Raw genomic sequence first — 12,154 nt, 5'->3', positions numbered from 1 at the left:
CATGCATCAGAGGTGAAAATTGTACCCAGGTTTTCTTGCCTTGAAGGCTAGCTCTCTATCCGCTATGGTAAAGGTTCACAGGGTCACAGATTTAAAGCCAGAAGAGTCATCTAGGCCAGTCAGAGAGGTCAGGCAGCTTGCTCAGGGTCCCATAGCTTGGAAGTATCAGAGCCAGAATCTGAACCCAGATCTTCCTTGTCTCCAGTAAGAATGTATTTAAAGTCCTTTGCAAATCTAAATCTATGTAAAGATTTGCTATCACCATTGCTACTTAATATCAGTTTCCATAACTATTATCTTTGCTTGTGTCTATCCTGCAGCTTGAATGGCTTAATTTTCTCTCTGAATGAGGGATTGGGTTAGGTCAGGCCTTCTTAACATTGTGGATCCATAGAGAGATTTCAAGGAATTAATAAATCTGGGTAGAAAAAAACCATATCATTTTTACTAATTTTTAACAAATTAAACCTTTCCTTTAATTGTGAAATTTTTTTTTTTAATTCCTCAGAGTAGGTGTCCATTGGCTTCCCCAGACTGCCAGAGGGGTCTGTGCCACCAAAAATGAACCCTGGTCAAGATGATCTCTTAGGTCACTTCCAGTTGCAAGTCCGAAGATCCTCTAGCCTCTGCTCATCATCATTCCAAATTTTATACAGCCTTCAAGGCCCAGCTCTGGTCCATCTCCTCCAGGAAGCCTTCCCTGATAATGCTTTTGGCATGATCTTTTCCTTCCCTGCTTTAACTTCCCCTAGCTTTCAGAGCATGCACAGAATCTCCTACCTGACTCCTTCAGTCTTAGAATGATTGTTCATTGTTTGTGTGTGTGAAACATGGCCCTTCAACTAGCTAATGAGCTCATCAAGGTCAATTGCCTATCTCTGAATGACCTTTGCAGAAGAGAGAGTAGGCTTATTTTACTTGTCTCAGACAGGTCAAGACCACAAAATCAGGAAATGCCCAAGGTGGGTTTTGTACTCAGAAGACAAAACTAGCTGCCAGGGGGTAAAAGTTTCAGAGACACAGATTTCAGAGCAATATAAGGAAAACCCAACATTTAGAAGTATCTGGTACTGGAAGAGGAGATCATGAGTTTCCCCATCTCTGAAGGCTTTCATTTGAAGGCTAAATGATCACTTGCTTGAGTATTCTCAAGGGGGTCTGTGCATCAGGTATGAACTGGACCAGACGGATAGCTTTGGAAACCCCTTCTAACCATATCTCTGTTATTTTAGCTCAGGTTCTGCAGTGGATTTGCTGTGTGACCACGAGCAAGTTTTTGTACCTTTCTGTGCCTCAGTTTCCTCTTCTATAAAATGAGGGTGTTGAACTTAGTAGTCCCAGTTCTCTGGCAGGGCTAACATTCTATGACTATGAATTCCAGGCACTGTAAGAGGCCAGTGGGAGCAGTAAAGAACTAGTCTTGCTCCCTCGTGTTATATTGTGTGCCTCAGAGACTCCTCCCAGTTTATCCCACCTGTAGCTTGTTGGGGCATAGTTGTTGGCATGTTGTATCTGCCATTGGACTGTGAGCACTGTGAGGTCAAGGACTGTCTTTGTTTTTCTTTGTCTCCCTAGTGCTTAGCATAGTATCTGGCATACTGTAAGTGCTTAATAAATGCTAGCTAGTGGGCTGACTCATTGCCTGCTCCACTCAAGCCCTGGACTGGGTCCTCTTTCCTTAGCCTTAAGAATAGCTTAACTTGAAATGTTAATCGGACTAGGTTTTGTTGATAGTGATGCTGAAAGAGAATTTAGAGGATGACTAGGTGGTATACTGGAGAGCATACACGCTCTGAAGTCAGGAGGACCTGAGTTCAAATTTAGCCTCAGTCACTTACTAGCTTTGTGACCCTGAGCAGGTCATTTAAGTTTAATTGCCAGAGAGAGAGAGAGAGAGAGAGAGAGAGAGAGAGAGAGAGAGAGAGAGAGAGAGAGAGAGAGAGAGAGATCCAACCTGTCATTTTACAGTTGAGGAAACTGAGGCCTAGAGAGGTAAAATAACTTGATCAAAGTCACTAGTGATAAATTAGAGAGCTGGGATTTGAATGAAAGTCCAGGACTGGAAGTTATTAGAGAGGCAAAGTTGGGTCTGATGTAAAGAAAAATCTTCTGAAAAATCAGAACTCTCTGAAAATTGAATGCATGACCTTAGGAGCTGGTGTTTTCTCCCTTGTTAGAGGTTTTCAAGTAGAGGTTGGATAATCATGTTATGAAGAAATCATTCTTGGGTATAAACTAAAATAGCTTCTGAGCTCCCTTCTAGCTGTTAGTATTGTATTGTTTGTGTGACCAGGACTTACAACTGGATAAGACATAGAAAGCTAATTTTTGTCATCCCACTTCTTTCAGTCAACAAGCATTTATGAAGCACTTACTGTTTGCCAGGAAGGGTGCAGAGCACTGGGGATACAAGGAAAGGAAAAAATATGGCCTCGGATGATCACAATCTGTTGGGGGAGACCGCAGGCAAACAACTATGTGCATACAGTGCATATACAGGGTAAATGGGAGATCATCTCAGAGGGAAGGCAGTGGGCTGGGAGTGGGGGAGCAGGAAAGACCTTTTGTGGAAGGTGGAATTGGAGTGGGGTCTTGGAGGAAGCCGGAGAGCTCAGCTGCTGTATTCTGTCCCACCGGGAGGCCTTAAGTCTACTTCTCATTCTCAGACCCACGATTTAGGCTTTAGGTTCTGTTTCAGCCTGTATGTCAATGTATCAATATCTTGTTACTATACATTGTAACTTCCTTATTGAGTTCAACTCCAATATCTTCTTTTTCTTCTTTTTTTTTCAGCTTTGGAGTGCCCAGAAAATCAAGCAGGTAACTTGATTAGAATTCTTTCCCCTCACCCTGAAGACTCTCAGGCCATTCCTAGCTTTTGGCCAGTCTCTTCTCTGCTCCATGGAACCTTTCCCTCCCTCATTCTCATGAATTATATTCCAGACCAATGGGAATTTCCTGAAGAAGCTCAGTTCTCCTCCCATGAGACTTACTGTGAACTTCCTTTCTCCTCTTTGTTCCCATTGGAAAGGGGTGAATGGATGTAGGGTTGGGATTACCCCAATACTGCCCCTAGTGGCTTCTGCTGGGGTCACAACCCATGCAATAAATCAGTCTTGTGCTCCAAGGAGCTCTGGGAGCTGGGCTCTAAGCATGGGTAGTGTGAGAGGGTTCAAATAGAGTGATCTCTATGTGACCTGAATTTGTTCACTGTCACAAGAACTAGCTCAGGATAGAAGGGCTCATTTTGCCATGCTTGACTGTTTGTATTTTCTTTGGAGAATTCAATCACTTTTCCACCCTCTTCTTCCACTGAGGTGTCCCCCTCATTATCCCTAACCCCAGCCCTACCTGAATTACCCTAGTCTCAATGCTGTGCTGTTTCCTGACTGTCTTGCAGGCCATCCTGCACCCAGACACCAATGAGAAGATCTTCATGCCTTTTAGGATGTCAGGTAAGCCCACAGGGAGCTATCTGTCCAGCTGTGAAGCCAAAGCCTTCTGGTCCTAGAACTTAAAAAATCACTTTTGGTCCTTTAGTCCAACTGCCACATGTGCAGATGGAGGAAACTGAGAGGTATATAGCTAGTATGTGACAGGTAGGATTTGAATCCAGATCCTCTAACAGAGCCAATATTTTCCCACATACCACTCTGTCCGCTTTGGGTTTCCTACGGTGGGCACCCACACAATGACATCCATATCCTGGCCCTCGCTGGGGAGGAGTTAGACCCACGTGCCCTGGGGACAAGCACAGTCCCCTGCCCGTAACCTTAGGGTCATTTAAATGTTCAGTGTGAGCATTTACACCTTGGAAATTGACAAATGCCACAAATCAGGGCTTTATTTATTTATTTATTGCTGATTGCTTAGACTTAAGAAAGTAAAGGAAAAATGTTAATTACGTAGTGTGTGCATATATAATAGCTAGCTGTTAAACATTCACCAACATTCCCCTGCCCACACCCCTCCCTTTTCCTACTCCCAAAGAGCCCTATCTTTTAACAAAGAAATTTTTATTTAAGGTCAGCAAAATCAATCAACACACTGCAAAAGTTGAATGTCAGTGCAGCATTCTACACCGGTGGACCCCCACCTCTTCGGTCTTCTTTGAGTTTGCCTTTTTTTACAACCTGTCCAATACCTTCTCCAGGAAGTCCTCCTGGAAGAACCAACCCAGATGAACTGTGATCCCTTTTTTGTCCTCTGCCCCAGTCAGTGCTGTTTACACTCACCATCTCACTTGGAGGGTTCCTTCATAAAGCAACCCAGAAAGAATCCAGTTGACCAACGCACAGTACTCTCTTTTAAGAAGACAAATTATTAACGACAACAAAAAGACAAATATTCATTACTTTTGAAACTGACTAAAATGGAAAAGTCTTGGCACTTAATTATCTTAAGATATATCTTATCTAGAAGAACCCATTTCCAGATAAATTGAGAGTTGCTATGATGCATGGGTTCAGTTGAGATAATCAGGGACTTCCTGGGATAGGGAAGATTTGACCTATGTCTCATGGAGCAGAGGGACTCATTTTGTTAGAGGGGAAGGGAGAAGACAACAGAAGATGTCTCCACCCTCAAGGATCACTGAGTTTAGTGGGAAGATTAAATTTGCATAACTAGAAACTTGTATGGTTTTAGGGTCAGAACAGGAGGAAGCCAGTGGTGCTGGATTTATTGGGGAAGTCAGGACTGGAAGGGTGGGGCAGGCTTGACCTGGGCCTTAGAATGGAGACATAATAACAGCCAAGGATGGACATCATTTGGTTGGAAAAGTGTTGGCCTGGGAGGAGGTAGGTTTGAGGGTCAACTCTGCTAGTCACCACCTGTGCCATCTTGGCCAAGTCATGAGATCTTATGGCACCAGAAGGAACCTTTGAGGGCACTGAGTGCACCTCCCTCATTTTACATAGGAGGAGACAAAGACACAGAGAGGTTAGATTGTTTACTCAAGGTCACAGCTCTTAAGTATCTAACCTAGGTCTTCCTTACTCCTAGCCAGGGCTCTATTCCTTACAGCATCCTGTACCAGGACTGCAGTCAGACAACTTGGGTTCTAATCCTTACTTTGACATTTGACACTTTTGTGACTTTGGACCAGTTACTTAAGTGACTTGGGCTAGCTCCCTTCTTGGGTCTTTATTTCCTCAACTGTCAAACAAGGGGTTGGTCTTCATAGACTCTGAGGGTCTAGTTCTAAATCTGTGAGTTATGATGTACCCTAATTCTGACTCTCTCTGGCCCTCAGTTTCCCCGTCTATAAAATGAAAAGTTTGGATGACATATTCTGCAAGGTCCTTGCCATCTCTGAACCTCCGATGAGATAATGACTTTGGTTGAAAGCAGCCTGGGGAGAGAGGTTAAGGGGGAAGCACATTCCAGGCTGAGGGAATTTTGTGAGCCCAAGGCCCAGAGAGTCCTGGGGAATAGATTGGCTGGAGGACCAGGGAGGCTAGATTAGGGAAAGTATTCTGTTCCCTCCTGTGTCTCTGGAGAAAGCTGCATATCCTACATCTATGATGGAAGAGTGGGGTAAGGAATATATGGGAGAAAAAAAATATTTGAGCTGCCTGGTGCCTGGCCTCCAATGTTCTCTGACCCCTCTTGTTGCTGTTCAGGCTAGATGTCAGCCCCAAAAGGTCAATTTAGAATGGAGAACCCAGGCTGGTTGTCAGAGGAGCTCTTGGGCTTGTCATCACTGCTCAGGAATTAGGCATGAGGTACTGACTTGCTCATTTATCCCTCCCTTTCTCCTGCAGGTTACATCCCCTTTGGAACACCCATTGTAAGTATCTTAGCAAGCCTGCCTTCCAGCCACCATTACATAAGAACCCCCCAAGGTTCTTATCCATCATTGATTCAGCCAGCATTCTTTGTGAACGTACTGTAGGTGCAGGTTTTTCCTAGATCCCTGGGGAAAATAAAAAGAGTAGACAATGGTCCTCATCCTCAGATAACTGAGCACAGGATGGTGGAACTGTGTCATTCCCCTACTCTAAAACCTTTAATGACTTCCTATTGCCAGGGGAGGAAAAATGTAAATTCCTCAGCTTGGCATTTAAGGTCCCCTGCAGTCTGGCTCCAACTTTTCCAGGCTTAATTCACATGATTCCCCTTCACATAGTCTACATTCCAGCCAAACTGAACTACCAGCTGTTCCCCAAACTCAACGTTCCGCCTCACCTCTGTGCATTTACCCATAGCCATCCCTCATGCCAGTGATTCATTCCCAACTCATCTCTACCTCCCAGAATCCTTGTTTTTGTTTGTCTTACCCTTGGGAAGCCTTTCCAGTCCCCTGGTGGTTAATACTCCCTCTTCCAGTAAGTCCCCTAATGGTTAACACTCTCTCCCTCTTCCAGTAACTTTGTGTTTATGTATTGTGTACACTTTTCCCACCCCTGCAGGAGGTAAGCTTCTCGAAGACACAGAATGTTTTGTTTTTCGCCATTGTATCCCCAGCTACATGGTGAAGCAGATGGAACACTGGCAGCTGGGTGGTGCAATGTATAGAGTTCCAGACCATCAAATCTGGCCTCAGCCACTTACTAGCTATGTGACCCTGGGCAAATCATTTAACCCTGTTTGTCTCAGTTTCCTCATCTGTAAACTGAGCTGGAGAAGGAAATGGCAAACCAGTCCAGTGTCCTTGCCACGAAAACCCCAAATGTGAAGATCAAATGAGACAATCCATAAAGTGCTTGGCACAATGACTGGCATATAGTAGGTACTAAATGCTTATGCCCATGTCTTCTCCTTCCCAATGCCTAGCAGTTAAATGAAACACAGCAGTTAAATGCTTTGAGAATTGGGCTCTACAAACATACTCAAGGATCTACTGAAGACCCACTATGCCTAATGTGCTGTTAGGAATATAACAAGCAAAGACACAATCCTAGCCCCCCTGCCCACAAGGAGCTGAAGGGCCCAGAGTCCTGAACACAGCAGGTGCTCATTACATGTGTCAAATTGGCTTGTGTGATCAGGGGTCTGGTTGTGGTTTATGGGGTCCAGACAGTAAAGCTGTAACTGAGAGAAAGGCAGTATCAGTGTAGCCTGTGATAACTTCCTGGGGGAGGGGAGCCTTAAACTAGACCTTCAAGGATAGGTCCAGGTAAAAGGAACGGTTGGAGCAAAGGGGAGGAATTGGAAATTAGCATGGAATATATGGAGAGGGAGGAGATATGTATGGATGAGGCAGTCTCTCTCTCTTTCTTTCTTTCTCTTTCTCTCTCTCTCTCTCTCTGTGTTTGGGGTAAGGGGAGATAAGTTTAAAGAGGTGAGATGTGAGCACCTCCCTATGCTAGGCACAGGTGCTCACAGATGCTGTGGCTCTTGGCGTTGATGGGGGAGGCACTAGTCGGCTGGAGGTGAGATAGTCCCCCCTCCTGGAGCCCCGGTCTTATAAAGGAGACACAGCTCCTGTCCTCAGGGAGCCCCTGCTCTGCTGGAGGAGGAAAGATATATTTACCCATGAAGAAGGCACCAGAAATGCTTGCAAAGAAATAGATGTGGGGATGGAGATGAATGTGACAGAAAGCTAGCTCTCCTTGGATGCTGTGGGGCTGGGAATGAGTGAGGCTGGAGAGGCAGCTTCCTCCTTCATAACTATACCTCTGGAAGCTGTCTTCTGTCCTGGTGAGCAATGCTTTCCACTCTATCCAACCCTTCACTTCCTTCTTGGCCTGCTGGGGGCCATCTATTGGACTGCCCTGCCCCAGAGTCACTCTCCTCTGTCTCCCTCCCACCCCCTTCCACACTCACTCCCGAAAGCCAGGGAGAAACAGGCTGGTTTTCTCCGGAGGACGCTGCCAGTTTACTCAGCAGATTTCACAGATCAGCTGGCACCCATGTAGTACCTTATTTTAAGCTTAACATTTGAAGATGGAAACTTTTTTTCCCCCTTTGGGTGTGTAGTGAAGTGATCCCAATTTATACATAAGCATGGCAACTAGTCCGATGCCGCAAGCTGAATGGTTTGGGGATTCTTTATTTGTGCGGCTGGTCTGGTTCAAAAGTCCCCTCCTCCTGGACATCTTCCCTGACCAATTTTTCTTGGCTCTGATGACTCCATTGCCCCAACTTCAATCAGTCAAGCATGTATTAAGTGCCCACTATGTGTGAGACACTTTATTCAGTGCTAGGAATACAATTACAAAAATGAAGCTGGACCAGCCCCCAAGGCATGATTATGAGGAAACAACACTTATAGTACATAAGTATATACCAAATAAATAAGGTAAAGGGAGGGGGGGGGGCAGAAGGATTAGGGTGGGCCTCATGTAGGAGATGATGCTTGAGCAGTGCCTTGAGGGAAAGATTCTCCAAGGCAGAAGTGAGGAGAAAGTACAGTCCAGGTCTGGGGAACAGCCTATGCAAAAGCAGACAGGAGAAGGCATGTTAGGTGTGAGGGACAGCAAATTAACCAGTTTGGTTAGACCACAGTGTGTGGAATGTTCAGTAAGTCTCAACAGGCCGGTTGGAAGCTGGAGGTGAAGATTCAAAAAGCATAAGAGGCAATAGTGAGCCACTGGACCTTCTTGAGCAGGGGAGTGACATGGCCATTTTGTCCTTTAAAGTACTGTTTTGGCCACTATGTAACAAACAAGATTGTAGAGGGGAGAGACCGGAGGCAGGGAACTCAATTGGAAAGCTATTTCAGTAGTCAAGGTGAGTGGTGATGAGGACCCGATCTTGGTTGGTCATGTGAATTGACTTGGCAACTGATTGGCTATGGGGGATGAGATGGGATGAAAACATAAAGAATGTTTCCTGAGGCTGACTGTGTATGGGAATTGATGTCCTTTTCATGGGATTGTAGTGTTGGAAAGGACTTTTGAGCCCATTTAGACTCAGTTGGGTTGGACCTCCGTTCTATACCTTGCCATGAATCTCCTCTTATAATATTCCTGATAAATCATTATCTGGCCTCTTCTGGAATATTTCTTGGGAGGGAGGAGTCTCTTTCATTCAGCTCATTGTTAGGAAGCTTTTCAGGAGTTCTAGCCTAAATCTGTTTCTCTTGAGTGTCTACCTGTTGCTCCTAATTCTTTCATTTGTGGCCAAGCAGAGCAAAGCTAATCCTTCTGCATATGACTGTCCTTGAGATATTTGAAGGTCATTATGGAGTGGCCCCTATGCCTTCCATTCTCTAGGCCAGACATCCCAGGTCCTTCTGGGGCAGGTTGTACAGTCCCCTCATCTTTCTTGCTTCCCTCCTCTGAATCTTATCCAGCTTGTCAATGAGCCTCTTCAAGTATGACTCTGAAAACTGAACCTAATGACCACATAGGGTTTGGCCAGAGTAGAGGACAGTGGCACAGTTGCTTCTTACTTTCTGGACACTATACATCTCAATGCAGCCTATGATCCTAAAGTCCAGTCCTTTTATTTTACAAATGAGAAAACTGAGGCCCAGGTTGCAAGTTGACTTACCTGAAGTCACACAGGCATAGTAGGTAAAGTAAATCTAATGGTCTCTCTACTCCAGGCTGCCATCTCCTGGGCAGTAGTGGGAGTAGCAGCTCTCCCAAAGGTGAGATCATTCACCTGTATCACCTGTTTTGGATTAGGCTCTTTCCAAACATCCTATGAGTCATCAGTCAGACTCAGAACTCTCTGAGGGCTTTCCCCTCAGAACAGTGACTTTCTGAGGACCGGGATTATATCTCCTTGAGACAAGGACTTTGGATTGTATTTATTTTGTGTCTCCATATTTCTTGTTTCCCCTCCCCCTCCCTGCCCCAACCGCCTAAAAGACACATTGTGGTATAATGGGTATAGTCAAGAAGACCCAGGTTCAAACCCCACTTCTGACTCTTATTAGCTCCATGATCCTGGTTTAGTTCTCTGAGACTCAGTTTCCTCATTTGTAAAATGGAGAGCACAGTATGTATACACTAAAGGTGGTATGTAGAGTTAGTGTAAAAATCAAATGAGATTGTGATAAGTAACAGCTAGTCTGACTTACATGCAAGAAGTCATTTGAGACCCTCACAAGACTAAGAGGTAGGCACTCCATTTTACAGATGAGAAAACTGAGGCTTTTCATGGTTAAATGACTTTGACCTATGGTCACACAGCTGGGTAAGTGTCAGAGGTGAGAGCCTAACCTAGATCATCCTCCCTCTGTATGTAGCAGTCTTTCAGCTACAACACTGCCTCTATCAATTGTACTATTGACTCCATGTTTTCCTTGGATCACTCATTCTTGAATCTGAGAGCCCTTCTCATGGAATTCTTCCCCTGTATCTGATCTAAATTCTGCCTGTTTCAGCTTAATCATAGTTGTTCCCATCCTGTCCCCATTGGAAAGGGAACCCAGCCATTTATTTTGTATACAATCTCTTTCTCCATCTCCTTCCCTCTCCTCTTCATCCCCTCTCTTCCTTTTCCCTCCTTACCCTCTCTTTCCATCTCTTCTTCCCCTTTTCTCCTTTTGCCCTTTCCTCATCTTCTTCTCTCATCCTACTCTACAGGTTAGACAATGCAAGGTCCCTTCCCAAGGATCACATGGCCATCTGGAGAGTTGGAAGGGATCTCAGAAGTCATCTAGTTAAACTTTTTTATTTTACAGGTGAGGAAACTGAGACTTGGGGAGGTTCAATGACTTGTCCTAGCCACACAGGTATTACATGACTGAGCAGGGATTCAAACCTAGAGCCTCTGGCTCCATTGCCCCTTTCTTTCTCACCTCCTGTCTTGAGAATACCTTCTTCAAATTTTCAACACTTCTCTTCATTTGCTGTTCTCCTAAAACTGAAATTAGCATGCCTGATCTGGAAGTGGGCTTTCTTATACTCTGAATTTGCTCAGTGTCTGGGCTCTGATGGATTGAATCTCTTTGAGAGGTCCCTCACGTGGTGCAGATCACAACCCATGTATACCTGCCCATCTTGCCTACTGCTCCTCCACGGTTCCTTGGTGACTGTAGGATGTGGCCCACACCTACCATGTCTGTGAGTTTAAAATGTTCAGTTCTTGGATTTGGATTTAGGGGTAAGTTTGAGGATATCATGGCATCCAGAAGGAAATAAGACCATCATGCCTTCAGCTTATGGGATATATGCACCTGCCATGTGTCCAACTGCCCACACAGGAGCCCTGGGAATGGAAACTGGACTATCTTTCACATGCCCATCCTATGGTTGGACATTTGGCAAGTTGAAGGACAGACAGAATGATTTGTATTTGGTATAGTAGAAAGAATCAGTGGATCTGGGTTAAAACCTACCTCTGACACTTTCCTACCTGGGTGACATTGGGCAATTAGCTCAGTATCCACAGGTCCCAGTTCCTCTATCTGTAAGGTCAGTATGGCAAGCAGGTGAGGAAACTGAGGCCAAGAACATGTCTGTGATTGGGATTGTCTGCTGTTGAAAACCCAGGTCAAAGTTTCCCAGTAACACTTTAATAGAATCTTAGACAAGGTTCTCTGTTTTCTGAATATTTAAATGAAATTGTGTTTTGTTCAATTAGCTGAAATCTGCCTTTTCACATTCTAATTTTTTTATTCCTGTTCTTGGATGAAAACATAGGAGGTATGCTTATCAAATATATCTGTTCAGACTACCTTTTTCAGGCTAGAGCACAAGATCAAATTAGAGGATACATGTGGAACAATTTGCAAACCTTCAAGCACTATATGTTAGTTATTATTCTTATTGAAATCACTGAGGTGAAATTGATTAAGAATAAATGTAAACTTTTGAGTTTGGGTTCAAAAAATAATCTGTACAAATATTAAGGGAGATAGTGGGGTGGGGTACAAAACATGATTGGATCTGGGGTCAGAGGCCCTGGGTTTGGGATGCAGTCTCTTTATCTTTCTCAGCCTCAGTTTCCTCATCAGTGAAATGGGGGTTGTAATACTTGTGCTAATTTCCTCACAAGCTTGCTGTGAGGAAAGCATTTTGTAACCTGAAAAGTGCTAGATGAGGGGGAGTGATTATGATATAATGGCACATTTCCATAGGCAATGGCCAGATCCATGGAACTGGTCACAGAAAAGAGTCTTTAATAAAAGACTGGGAATAATAAAGATATTTATATAATGCTTAAAGGTTTGCAGATCACTTCACAAATATCTCATTTGATACTCACAACAACCCTGGGATGTCAGTGCTATTATTACCCCCATTTCACAGGT

At 44.4% G+C, this 12,154-nt stretch overlaps 1 protein-coding gene across 1 annotated transcript in view; it reads left to right on the top strand.

The window, feature by feature from the left end:
• The window catches only part of SFXN5 (sideroflexin 5), a 205,074-nt gene that overhangs the window by 80,613 nt on the left and 112,307 nt on the right, over positions 1-12,154 (top strand). The window contains exons 4-6 of the mRNA XM_072627630.1: positions 2,794-2,820; positions 3,401-3,455; positions 5,766-5,791. Of these exons, the coding sequence (XP_072483731.1) occupies positions 2,794-2,820; positions 3,401-3,455; positions 5,766-5,791 (108 nt within the window). The remainder of the gene's footprint in view (positions 1-2,793; positions 2,821-3,400; positions 3,456-5,765; positions 5,792-12,154) is intronic.

The sequence above is a fragment of the Notamacropus eugenii genome, chromosome 1 (assembly GCF_028372415.1).
Source record: "Notamacropus eugenii isolate mMacEug1 chromosome 1, mMacEug1.pri_v2, whole genome shotgun sequence".
Classification (NCBI taxonomy): domain Eukaryota; kingdom Metazoa; phylum Chordata; class Mammalia; order Diprotodontia; family Macropodidae; genus Notamacropus; species Notamacropus eugenii.
This window is presented reverse-complemented; position numbering and strand designations above follow the sequence as displayed.